This window comes from Muscardinus avellanarius (assembly GCF_963383645.1).
Source record: "Muscardinus avellanarius genome assembly, chromosome: 17".
NCBI lineage: Eukaryota > Metazoa > Chordata > Mammalia > Rodentia > Gliridae > Muscardinus > Muscardinus avellanarius.
In genome coordinates, this window is record NC_137803.1 from 26,339,377 (window position 1) to 26,353,542 (window position 14,166).

The 14,166-nt window shown below is 39.4% G+C and overlaps 1 protein-coding gene across 1 annotated transcript in view; it reads left to right on the plus strand.

The window, feature by feature from the left end:
- Positions 1–14,166, plus strand: part of DYM (dymeclin) — a gene marked incomplete at its 3' end in the record, with an annotated part of 378,817 nt that overhangs the window by 183,420 nt on the left and 181,231 nt on the right. The window contains exon 13 of the mRNA XM_080714686.1: positions 9,072–9,236. Coding sequence (XP_080570812.1) covers positions 9,072–9,236 — 165 coding nt within the window. The remainder of the gene's footprint in view (positions 1–9,071; positions 9,237–14,166) is intronic.

The window sequence follows — 14,166 nt, forward strand, 5'->3', positions numbered from 1 at the left end:
CCCCCAGCTTTACTCTTTACTTTTTACTTGGAAGCAGGGTCTCGCTCAGTTGCTTAGGCTGGCTGCAAACCTGCAATCTTCCTGTCTCAGCCTCCCAAGTACTGGGATTATAGGCATGTGCCACCACACCAACTCTGAAACTTTTTTTAAAAAAAAAATTCTTTTAAGTGCCTTATCTTCTTTGCTTTGGTAGTATATGGAAATCAATATCTATCCCTAAGTATTTTGTTTAAGAGGAGGAGATTCAGTAAATTAAACTGATCGTGTCTTAACAGACAAGTTGAAGTTCTCAAAAACATTCTTGGAAATCGTTTCCAGAGAAAATATGACGAATTCTGTAGTTACTACCAATTTTATTTCGTAATATAACAAAAAAAGTTTTTTTTATGTGTGGTGATAGGAATTGATCCCAGAGGTATTCTACGTCCAACCTATACCCCCAGCCCGATTTTATTTCTTATTTGGAAAAAGGATCACTAGGTTGCTTAGGACATACGTTGCCACGGCTGTCTTTAAACCTGCCATCCTTCTGTCTCAGCCTCCCAAGTACTATGATTATAAGCATGCACCACCACACTCAGCTCAAATATTGTTTAAGTCAAGAACCAAGTAATTTGATAGATATTGTAGAATTGCTAGCTGAAACATGTGGCTAAGTTTCTTTTATTAATGTATATATTTCCTAAAATAAGTGGCTAATATAGATAAAGGAGCTTACTGGAAAATTTTTAAATTAGCAGAGAATCTGATTAAATTTTACATATGAATGGTGACATAAAAATTTGTCATCATTTGCACATTCAGAATAATGCTTAAAAATTTACACTACAAATATTCTGGATTTCTTCAGCAACTAAGATAATAAAATAATTCACAGAAAAGATATTTATTTTCTATTATTAAATTTTTAAGAAAAAGCTTTTTTTATTATGATTTTTATTATTTTCTAGATCTGCTATTAGGTCATTTTATCCCTTCTGAGCTAGCACTGATTGTTTCTTTGACTATGTTTTCCAGTGCTTGGGCCAGTTTGTTAATCCTTCATACTAGAGATTCCCAGGATGTTCATTGCTGGCAGGAGACGCAGCTCCAGGAAAAATGGCTTCTCCTGCCAAGGAGTTAAATGAGTCAAGGGCGTGCTTCCACCACTGTTGTTTAGTTTCCGGACATTCGTCCCAGATTTCCCTTTGCTTGTTTTCTTGGATATGGAACTTTAAAGCTGTATAAAATAGCACATGTGTTTTGTGTGTTTATGTGTGCACAATATTTCATAAATTGGGGGATTTATAAAAATCTCTCCTGGAAACTTAATGTATATTTAATGTCTGTGAATTAGCAGATCAGCAGGACAAGTAGATCTCAGGAAGTCTTCCATTCAGACTGTTTTACTGAATGTTATTTTTCATATTACTAACACAGAGGACCATTGGTTATGGTAACTTCTGTATTGCCAAAGCTAGTGGATTTTCTTGCTCTCTTAATTGTGCTCAGCACTGTTGCCTACTCTTCCCTCAAAACAATCTCTTTTTGGTTTTATCTTACTCAGGATTTTTGGGGTTTTTACCACTTCTTAAAATTCCCTACTGGTTTATCTTCTATCTTGACTTAAAATGCTGTTGTAATGGTATTAAACGATGCTGTTTCTCAGGGTCGCCCTGCCTTACTTTGGGTTGCTATAACAAAATATCATAAGCTGGGTAGTTTATAAACAACACAATTCATTCCTCAGCTACTGAATGAGGCTCTCAGCAACTTAGTGAGACCCTGTTTTCAAATAAAATATAAACTAGGTCTGGTAGCATAGCCCAGAGGTAGAAAGCCCCTGGTCCCTTATCTTATACCACATGAAAAGTCATCTCAAAATGGGTTTAAAAAACCCAAGACTAGCTTTGGAACCTGTGAAGGGTAATAGCATTCTGTATAAAAATCTTGCCTTCCTTGTAATCCCAGCATTGGGGAGACTAAAACAAGAGGATCACAGTTTCCAGACAGCCTCAGCTACTTAGTGAGGCCCTTTGCAACTCAGCGAGACCCTGTTTCAAAATAAAGAATAAAAAAATAGGGCTAGGGGTGTAGCTCAGAGGTAGAATGCCTCTGAGTTCCATCCTCAGTACCACACACACACACATAAATCTTGTCTTCCCATCTCAAATATGCTGCTATCTCTTCATTTATTACAAGTATCTTTTAGGCTGGGATGTAGCTCAGTGGCAAAGCGCCTGCTTTGCAGGTGTGGCACTCTGGGTTCGATCCCTGGTTCAAAAAAAAAAAAAAAAAGAAAAAAGATAAAAGTTTCTTTTATGCCTATAATAAGTGGAGGAGGAATGGAAGGAAAAGAAGGAGAAGGAAAAGAAAAGGAAATGGGGGAAATAAAAGGAAAAGGATAGAACCGAGGCTATCCTACCTAGGTAGTCTTTAAACTTCAATCTGTGTCTGGTAATCTCATTTTTCTTTAAAAGTCCTTTAAGGCCAGGCATAGTGGCACACGCTTGTAATCCCTGCGCTTGGGAGGCTGAGACAGGAGGATCGCACAGGTTCAAAGCCAGCCTCAGCTACTTGGTGAGGCTCTCAGCAACTTAGTGAGGCTCTCAGCAACTTAGTGAGACCCTGTTTCTAAATAATATATAAAATATGTCTGGAGTGTAGCCTGCAGGTAGAAAGCCTCTGGGTTCCACCCCCAGTACCACACACACACAAAAAAAAGTCCTTTAAGCATATAAATAATTAAGAAAATACGTTTCCAGGCATGGTGCACACACCTATAATCTCAGTACTTGGGAGGCTGAGACAGGATCACAGGTTTGCAGCCAGCCTCAGCTACTTAATAAGGCCCTGTTTCAAAATAAAAGATACAGTAGGGCTGAGGTATGGCTCAGAGGTACAATGTTCTGGGTTCACTCACGAGGACTACGAAAACAAAAGAGAGACAAAGAAATTAATAAAAATTGCTAAAAATGTGTTATAATTTTGACTTCAATGTACTGTAAAATACATTATCAGGAGACTTGACTCTGGGGTCCTACTCTTCTGCTTCTGTTTTGTGGCATTCTCTGCAGATTTGGATGTTGTTCTAGGACAGAACATTTTCATACTTTATTTGGGTGAGAAATAACCACATCGAGTCACATTTCAGAACTATACATTGTGTATTCTTGGACATTTTCATAAAAGAAGGCAGTAAGGAGCTTTTTAAAATGAAAGTACAACTCTTAAGTAACAGTAAATTTTTACGGGATAACGCCAATCCACATTTGCTTACTTTCCATGCTCTAGTTTTTCTGTTGTCCCAAGCTTTAAGTGTAGAGGGCAGAGTGACATTTTAGGGCTTTAGATTTGAATCTCATAATCTTATTATTATTTTTTTTGTGTGTGGTACTGGGGATGGAACCCAGGGGCATTCTACCTCCAAGTTACACCCACAGCCCTATTTTTTATTCTTTCTTTTGAAACAGGGTCTGACTGTGTTGCAAAGGGCCTCACTAAGTAGCTGTGAGGCTGTCCATGAACCTGGATCCTCCTGTCTCAGCTTTCCAAGTACTGGGATTGCAAGCCTGTGTGCTACTATACCTGGCTTGAATCCCATAATCTTAAAGTAGATATTATTCGGTATAACAAAAAACTAGTTTAGCCGGGTATGGCAGTACACTTGCAATCCCAGTTTTTGGGAGGCTGAGACAGAAGGATCACAAGTTCAAGGCCAGCCTTGACAACTTAATGAGGCTCTCAGCAACCTAGTGAGATCCTGTTTCCAAATAAATAAAATTGGTTGTCTGTGGGTATAGACTGGAGGTAGAATAATTCTAGGTTCAATCCCCAACAACAACAACAAAAATCAGTTCTATTTATATATTAAAGTTGTTTTTGATGTTTTAATGTTCTGATTATTTTTAAAAACTTTTTGTCTTGAAGTAGGAGTTGCAAAAATATTACAAGAATAGTACAAGTACTTTTCATATACCTTTCACTCAGATTCCACAGATGGTAAACATTTGCCACATTTGCTTTATCGTTATATTTATCTTTCTTTTTGTTCAAGAGTGAATTTGTAGATGTGATGTATCATACCACTAAATTCTTCAGTGTGTGTGGTTTTTTTCTTTTAGTGGTACTAGGGATGGCGCCAGGGGCACTCTACCTCTGAGCTACACGTCCAGCCCTAATTTTTTCTTATTATTTATTTTGAAACAGGGTCTCACTGAGCTGCAAAGGGCCTCACTAAGTAGCTATGGCTGTCATCCGTGAACCGCGATCCTCCTGTGTCAGCCTCCCAAATGCTGGGATTACAAGCATGTGCCACCACACCCGGCTCAGTGTGTATTTCTTAAACAAACAAACAAACAAACAAACAAAAAAGACATTCAAAATTGGGAAGTTGCCATTGATTTTAAAAACTATTGCTTAATCTACCAGCTTTCAAATTTTATCATTTTCCCTGCTAATTTCCTCTGTAGGGAGAAAAATGCCCTTTTCCCTGTAATAGGGGATCCAACATCAGAATGATAGTTTATAGTTAATTGTGCTTGTTCATATTCTTTTGTTTGGAATAGTCTCTCAGTCTTTGTCTTTCATGGCTTTTTTTTTTTTTTTTTTTTTTTTTTTTTTGGTACTGGGGTGGAACCCAGGGGCTTTCTACCTCTGGACTATATTCCCAGACTCGCCAAAAAAAAAATCTGAAGGAATCAGACAAGCCCAAATAAGAGTGTGATTTTACCAAAAAAAAAAAAAAAAAAATGGTATTATTTATGCCTGGCTTTGCACTTTGAGAGTTCTTAGTCTAGTCTCATAATGATTTTTTGTTTGTTTGTTTTTTCGGTGGTACTGGGGGTGGAACCCAGAGGCTTCCTACCTCCGGGCTATACTCCCAGACCTTTTTTATACTTTATTTGGAAAACGGTCTCACTGAGTTGCTGAGAGCCTCACTAAGTAGCTGAGGCTGGCTTTAAACCTGTGCGATCCTCCTGTCTCAGCCTCCAAAGTGCTGGGATTATAAGCGTGTGCCACCATGCCCGGCTTCTCATTACTTTTAAGAGTTAAGAAATACAGAATTTTCCTCCCTCCTCCATTTTTTTTTTTTTTTTTTTTTTTTTTTTTTTTTTTTTTTTGGTAAAATCACACTCTTATTTGGGCTTGTCTGATTCCTTCAGATTTTTTTTTTGGCGAGTCTGGGGATGGAACCCCGGGGCATTTTACTTCCGAGCCACATCCCCTGCCCTATTTTTTATTCTTTGTTTTGAAACAGGGTCTCACTAAGTTGCGGAGGGCCTCACTAAATAGCTGAGGCTGTCTGCGAACCACAATCCTCCAGTTTCAGCCTCCGCGATCCTCCAGTTTCAGCCTCCCGAATGCTGGGATTACAAGTGTGCACCACCATACCCGGCTTCCTTCAGATTTGATTTTGGTTATGCTGTCATCATCAGAAAACAAGATGTCTGCTTGTCCTGTTTCTGATGATGATATTAACTATTGCCAGGCATGGTGGCGCACGCTTGTAATCCCAGCATTTAGAAGGCAGAGACCGGAGGATCTCGGTTCGAGGACAGCCTCAGCTACTTAGCAAGGCCTTTAGCAACTCAGGGAGACCCTGTTTCAAAAATTTAAAAAAGACTGAAAAATAGGGTTAAGGATATAGTTAGAGGTAGAATGCCCCTGGGTTCCATCCCTGGTACTGGAAAAACAACAACACATAACTATTGATTACTTGTTTAAAGTGATGGTAAATAACACTTTTAAAGAATACAATTTTTATGATTTCGTGTTTTTGCTCTCCTTTGGTGGATTGTGTCCTGGGTTCTTTCCAAGAGTCAATAGAAATATTTAAGTATAAGCCTTCTTTAAAACACTTTTAGATTAGCCGGTCATGGTGGCTCACACTTATAATCCCAGCATTTGCGAGGTGGAGACAGGAGGATCACGGTTCACGGACAGCCTCAGCTACTTAGTGAGGCCCTTTGCAACTCAGTGACACCCTGTTTCGAAATAAAGGTTAAAAAATAGGGCTGGAGTGTAGCTCTGAGGTAGAATGCCCTTTGGTTCCATTCCCAGTACTGGGGGGAAAAAGATTTTTAAATTTATCTTATCTAGCTGGGCGTGGTGGCACATGTTTGTAATCTCAGCATTCAGGAGGCTGAGACCGAAAGATCATGGTTTGCAGACAGCCTCAGCTACTTAGTGAGGCCCTTTGCAACTCAGTGAGACCCTGTTTCAAAATAAAGAATAAGCCGGGCGTGCTGGCACACGCTTGTAATCCCCGCGCTTGGGAGGCGGAGACAGGAGGATCATGCAGGTTCGAAGCCAGCCTCGTTGGCTTAAGAGACCCTGTTTCCAAATAAAAATATTAAAAATAGGTCTGGGAGTGTAGCCCGGAGGTAGAAGGGCTTCCAGGAACCCCAGTACCCCCCCCACACACACGAATAAAAATATAGGGCTGGGGGTGCAGCTCAAAGGTAGAATTCCCCTGGATTCCATCCCCAGTACCGCCAAAAAATAAATAAATAAATAATAAACAAACAAATAAATTTATCTTATCCTGAACTTGATTAGCCCTCTTGAGACATTTGTGATTTCAGTACATGCAGTAGGTAGTAGACAGTACTTGTCCAGCTGGTTGGTTAGCAGTGAAATGAATGAATGGATTATTTGGGGAAATTTTCCTATTGTAAAGCTTTTCCTGTATTAGTTTTATTTTGATTTAGTTCGGCATACTTTCAGAATCATCTGCCAGCCCTTCGGCGACTTGAGAGACTTGCGGCATGATTCCCTAGAATGGCTCTCAAGGCGAGTAGCTGGGCGCATCACCTGGTGTGCACACTGTTCTGTTGTCCGCCTCCTCAGGCTGATTCTGCATTTTCCCCTTTCAAACTTGTGCTTAGGTGGCCTGAGATGTGGCACCAGTGAATTGCTTTGCCAGTAATAATAGTAATAATTCTCGTTGTTCTTATTCCTTTGCTTTTGTGTAATACCACTTCAAAATTTGGAGCAATTGCAAGTTTTTACTTTTGTGTTGTTCTTTGTGGACTTAGGCTTAGATAAAAAACCCACCCTTATAAAGTTCCTAATGGCTGAGCTGGGTCTAGGCTTCTGAGTTTTCTGACTCCTAATCCAGTATTTCCTTTGCCATTAGCATCCTCCTCAGTGCTAGGTATTATTACCTATCTGCCAGGAATATATTTGTAGCACTGTGAAGAGAAAATATTTTGTCACTTGTTCTACTAAAGTAGATTTTACATGGTTCACTAATGACACTATCATAGTTTGTGACTTTTCTCCCTGTGAATATATCTTTTTTTCTTTTTAAATTTTTTTTAAGAGCAGTTTTAGGGTCACCATAAAATTGACCAAAAAAGAAACAAAGAGTTTCCATATGCCCCCTGTTCCTCTTCTCCTCCCCCACTACCAGCATCCCATAATAGAGTGGTGCATTTGTTTCGACAAATGAGGAGCCTGAATTGACACATCATTATCATCTAAAGTTTACAGTGTTTACCCTAAAGCTCTCTTTTGCTGTTGTAAGTCCTGTGGGTTTGGACAAATGTATGACATATATTCACCATTATAGTATCATATAAAATATTTCCATGGCCCTAAAAGCTCTGTACTTTATTCATTTGTTTCTTCCCTCATAATTTCTGGAAACTTCTGATCTTTCTACTGTCTTTATAGTTTTACCTTTTCTAGAATGTCATACTTGAAATCATAGTATGTAGACTTTGAAGACTGGCTTCTTGCCTTGGTGTTTCAGTCAGCATTTTCCCTGCAGTGACCCAGAATACCTGACAACTACTATTTAAAGGAAGGAAGATTTATTTGCTCACAGTTAAGGAGATTTCAGTTCATTTTTGGCGTAATCATGTCTGTGTAACTCAGGGCGTGGTGGCAGAAAACAGAGAGCCAGGGTAAAGAATGAGGGGTGTGTGTGTGTGTGTGTGTGTGTGTGTGTGTGTGTGTGTGTGTGTAGTGAGAGACACATCAAGGCCACACCCCCAAGTGACCTATCTCCTCCAGCTATACCCTATCTGCCTATCTTACCACCCAATAAATCCAGTAATTCATCAATGGGTTTATCTGTTGATGAGATTAAAACCTTCATGATTCAATCATTTTACCTCTGACCATTTTTACATTAATACATGATTTTTTCCAGGAAGCAGTCTACATGTCTTGTCATAACTTAATAGCTTATTTTTTTTTAGTGCTGAATAATACTCCATTGATTGTAACAGTTTATCTATTTTCCTACTTAAGGACTTCTTGGTTGCTTCCAAGTTTTCGTAATTATCAGTAAAACTACTATAAACAGCCATGTGCAGGTTTTTGTGTGGATATAAGTTTTCAACTTTTCTGGGTAAATTTGAAGGAGCACAATTGCTGAATTTATGGTAAGAGTGTGTTCAGTTTTCTAAGAAACTGTCAAATTGTTTTCCAAAGTGACAGTGCCATTTTACATTTCTTCTAACAATGAGTGAGAGTCCTTGTTGTTCCCCATCCTTATAGCATGTGATGGTGTTAGTGTTCTGGATTTGGCTATTCTCGTGGGTCTGTACTGGTGTCTCACTGATGTTTTTTTCTTTCTCCTCCCCCCCCCTTTTTTTTTTTTTTTTTTGCAGTACTGGGAATGGAACCCAGCTACACTCTAGCCGTATTTTTTTATTCATTTTGAAGCAGGGTCTCACTGAGTTGCAGAGAGCCTCACCAAGTAGCTGAGGCTGTCCACAAACCGCAATCCTCCTGTCTCAGCCTCCCAAATGCTGGGATTACAAGAGTGTGCCACCACGCCCAGCTCACTGTTGTTTGAATTTGTATTTCTCTAATGACGTGATGTAGAGCACCTTTTCACATGCCTTTTTGCCATCTGTATATCTTCTTTGACGCGGTGTCTGTTTAGACCATTTGCCCATTTTTTACTTGGGTTGTTTGCTTACTTTAGAAAAATTTATATTCTCTTTTTACACTTGTTTTTCTTGGGCACCATCTAATGAAGATACACAGACAGCTCTGAGGACATAAAGAATGGCATTACTTTCAAAGGAAAACTCCTCTCTTTCTGTTTCTCTCCTTTTACCTTTGTCTTTCAGTTATACCTGCCGCCACTTGCGGAGATATGTTTATGTGTTGGACAAACTGTATTCCCCCCACTCTCACTGCTCCACGCTTCAGCGTTGCTTCTCGGCCCTCAGTGACAATGGAGAGGAGCTCTTGTCCTTAACTTGCTCTCACATTCTCAGATCCTATGCTTCCAGGTTGTTAACCTCTGCTGTCCATGTACTGCATGCTGCATGTGATCTGTGACTGATAATTGCATGCCAAGTAAATGATAAAAGTGAACGTTCATGTCTGAACTATTACTAAAGCCTTAACATGCTGGATCTGATTCCTTACAGATGTCTTTAGTACTTTATGTTATGTTTCATAGGAGGGAGGAGGGCTTTCAACCCACAATTACAACATTAATTTGTGAGAACTTCTCTATTTTGTTGGGGTTTTTTTTTAAACTCTTTTGACTTGATTTATGGTAGTTGAGGTGCTCTAACTTGTATATGAAATAGACTCTACAGTTACTCTGATTATGAGTGAATTTTGAGTTTTCTTCCTTGCTCTGTAAGCGCACCTCAGAGCTTGCTGTAGGACTTTGGCCTTGTTCTGATAAAGGACCATTCGTCTGAGCAGGTTTTTTTTTTTTTTTTATGATACTGAGGGTGGAACCCAGGGGCTTTTCTACCTCCGGGGCATACTCCCAGACCTATTTTATACTTTATTTGGAAAAGGTCTCACTAAGTTGCTGAGAGCCTCACTAAGTAGCTGAGGTTGGCTTCGAACCTGTGCGATCCTCCTGTCTCAGCCTCCCAAGCGCCGGGGTTACAAGCGTGCGCCACCATGCCAGGCTGCAGGTTTGGTTTTATAAGAAAGTGGAGATTATCCTATTTGGGTATTCTTTTTCTTATTCATATTATTTACATACAGAGTAGTTATAAAATCAGCAATTTGCAATGTGTCATAGATGAGTGTAGATTAAACATAATGATGGTGGGAGTAGTAACAGACAAGCTATCAGTCTCAAATATCAGAGAAAAGCAACACCTGGTATTTAGTGTACATCATGCACCAAAATAGAGGGGCAGTATGACATTACTGATTTGTACTTTGCAGTTGCCATTTTTAACACACATTTCCTATAAGTCAGAGATGACTTAAACTAATACTATATTGTTAACTAGCTATAATGATTTAAAGCTGTATCTTCACTGCCAAATGACTTAGAGGAAGAAGGAAAAAACTCCATGACAACCTTAACAAGGAAATGAAAAACATTTGGAATTAAAATAGACCTTTTTGATGTGGAAACATACATACAAAAGCTTGAGACTACATGTCATGGGTAAATGAAAACATTTTATTAGGGAAGGAAGACCTCGCATCTAAATTGACAGAACCTTTTCTTGGTAGCAGAAAGATTTTACAGACTCATGATGTTGGCCATTATGTTTTAAGTCCTTTGAGAAATAAAAAAAATGCAAGAGAAATTAATAGAATAAACTCTTAAGAACAGAGTATAGGAGAACTTTAAAGCCAGTAACTTTTCATTGACTTATGTAAAATGAATATCAGCTAAGTGGATGATACTCTTAGGAATTGGAGACAAAGCTTGTCTGGAATAGGACTGGGGAGAGTCATTAACTCTCTTAAATTGGAAGAATAATTGACTTCATCCTTATTTACTAGTGTATTAGGGTGCTCTGCAAAACTCATGAGACATATGATAGGAAGATAGTCCTACATATATATGTATATACCTATCCAAAAATATACATATACATATGTGTATGTATGTATGTATGGGGAGAGGCACTGATCATAGGGAACTGGCTTTGGTGATTGTAGGGGCTACCAAGTCTGCAGTCTATAGGGCAGGTTGACAAGCTGGAAATTTGGGTAGATATTGATGTTGTAGTCTTGAATCCTGAATTCACAGGTAGGAAGCAGAATTCTTTCTATGTTGGAAAATGCAGTCTTTGTAAGGCTTTTACCCAGTTATATGAATCCTGCTCATGTTATGGAGGATGATCTGCTTTCTTTGGAGTCAGTTGATCATAAATGTTAGTCGTATCTGCAAATACCTTCATGGCAATATCTAGCTAAAGAGGTGTTTGACCAAAGAACAGGGTACCAGAGCCCAGCCATGTTGAACATACAATGAGCCATTACACTTTTCTTTTTTGTGTTGAGTGTGCATTAGTCCTGTCAGAGTATAAGTCTCCTGGGAGTGAATACTTTCAGTCATTGTTATATACCACATAGCTTTTTATGCCTGGCATATCATTTATCTTCATTAACACTGCTGGCTTCAGTTTATACCATTTGCCACTTAGGACAGGTCACTGCCTTTTTTTTTTTTTTTTTTTTTTTTTTTTTTGAGATGGAGTCACACCCCTCATCTGGCAGGAAAAGACAGGAAACATAAACACACAGTCAGCTAGGAAGATGAAAGGAAAAGGACAAGGAAGACAAATAGAGAAGAGCACGAGTAGAAAACTGAGGGGAAAGAAGATGGAGGCACCACGTGGCTAAAGCAGTGTGCTTCCTGTGCCTCCTTCATTCAGTTGCTGTAGAGGTGAATCTGCTCCTGAATCTATGCTCCATTTCTAAGTTCTTATAGAAATCTGTTCAGATTTTCCATTTCCTCTTTTAGCACCGCACCTTTCCTGGAACCCCCTCATCTCTTACGCACTTTGGTTCCTTTCTCCTCCTCAGTGCTAAGGTTTAAAGTAGTTAGCCTCCAAAAGGCATTTTTCCAATACAAAATCCTCCTGAGCTGAGATCACAGGTTCGAGGCCAGCTTCAGCAACTTATCGAGATCCTATTTCAAAATTTTAAAAAAGTGCTGGGAATGTAGCTCAGTGGTAGAATGCCACTGAGCTTAATTCCCAGTAATATACATACACACATACACACATGCACACACACATAGTCTTCTTGAGGATTGTATTGCCTTTATGATACATTTGTAATAAAATGTCAGGGTCACTGGGCGTGGTGACACATGCTTGTAATCCCAGCGCTTGGGAGGCTGAGACAGGAGGATCACACAGGTTCGAAGCCAGCCTCAGCTACTTAGTGAGGGTCTCAGCAACTTAGTGAGACCCTGTTTCCAAATAAAGTATAAAATAGGTCTGGGAGTATAGCCCAGAGGTAGAAATCCTCTGGGTTCCATCCCAAGTACCACAAAAAAAAAAAAAAAGAAAGAAAGAAAGAAAAAAAATGTCAGGGTGTGATAGACCCAGGTAGGTAGTTGAGAAAATACAGAGCCAGAAAAACTGTATAGTGTTTTTTAATGCACCTTGACTTGTCCAATAGTCTTCCATCTTCTCTTGCCTCATTCTAGAGTCATTTACTAGATATGCTGTCTATGGGCCTCCAAGTCTGCCAAGCCCTGTCTGTCCTGCCAGTGTAGGCTCTGGAATTAATTAAAGCCTCTCCCCTCCCTGCTGGCTCTCAGTCCCAACAGTCTGGAACGGTACACAGGACACCGTTCTATTCAGGACAGACTTTAGAATATGGGCGTGCTTTGCATAAAAGGTCCTGGTCACCTTGTCATGCAGTGTTCACTTGCAAGTGACTAGTAACATCCTCCATACACAGTGACACATGTCAAGTATGGTTGAGCCCTAGCAGTGGAGAGAGTTTTCTTTCAACACAAACTCTATGCAGAAGGACAAACTAAGCCCAAGTCTGAATGGAACAATCAGACTCGCTTCACAAAAATCACATAGCTTTTTGGTTTTACAAAATGTTTAAAATGTGATTCAGTTCCTAAGGGAAAATATAAACTGATTCCTTAAGAAAGCACTTTACCTTCATCTACCATGAATTGCTGCTATAGATAGACATCTCTGTCATTCTGCTGCAGAGTTCTTCCCAATATAAGAATTCTTTTTACAGTAGCCCTGAAAGAGAACTTGTGGGCTTCATACCTCCAGAGGGAGCAGAGTTCTTGCTGCTTCATTTTTAGAAAGATTGTCAGTTGTGGAGTCTGCCTACCAATAATGTGCATATATTGGCTCTGGGTTTGTGCTTGAGAGAAACACACAAATGTATAAATTTGCTCATGAGATTCCTTCAGGGCTTTGAAAACTTGACTGTCCTTAATTTTTGTTTTGTTTTGTTTTGTTTTGTTTTTGGTGGTACTGGGGTTCCTGGAAGCCCTTCTATCTCCGGGCTACACTTCCAGACCTATTTTATATTTTTTATTTGGAAACAGGGTCTCTTAAGCCAGTGAGGCTGGCTCCGAACCAGTGCGATCCTCCTGTCTCCGCCTCCCAAGCACAGGGATTACAAGCGTGCGCCACCACACCCGGCCTGAGTGTCCTAAATTTAATTTGGCTTGATTACCTAGGTTATTTCAACCATTCTTTACAACAGATAATTTTATTCAGTCTTTTTATTATCTTCCTAAATGGTCTATATTTGACAGCATCCATTATAAAATTTGGCATCCAGTGGGCTTACTGTCACATGACTGTAATCCTGGTACTTAAGAGGCTGAGACAGGAAGATCCCAGTTTCATCGCCAGTCTCAGCAGTTTATTGAGGCCGCCTGCAACTTAGTGAAACCTCTTTTCAAACTAAAAAATAAAAAAGGACTGGGTATGTAGCTCAGAGGCATAATGCCCCTGGCCTCAATCCAATAAATAAATAAATAAATAAACAAAAAACAATAAATAAAATAAAATCTGGCTTCAGAACTGGATGTAATGTTTCAGTTGTCTTTTATACTTTTGGCCTTTGGAATTTAAAATTATTTATTGCAAAACCAGGCGTGGTGGTGCATGCTTGTAATCCTAGCATTCGGGAGGCTGAAACAGGAGGATCAAGGTTTTCAGACAGCCTCAGCTACTAAGTGAGGCCCTCTGTATCTTAGTGAGACCCGGTTTCAAAATAGCTCGGAGATCGAATGCCCCTGGATTCCATCCCCAGACCCACACAAAAAAATTATTTATTGAACTGATAATTTGTTCTAAGACTGCAGTTTTAAAAAATAGGCACATTTTGGCTTTTTCAGATCTTCTTCACAAGGCTGTCTCCCTATACTTGTTCTACGTTCAATTATTTAATGTACTTGCAGGACTTTACGTTTATTCTTCTTAAATATAAGAATTTCTTATTTAAATATAA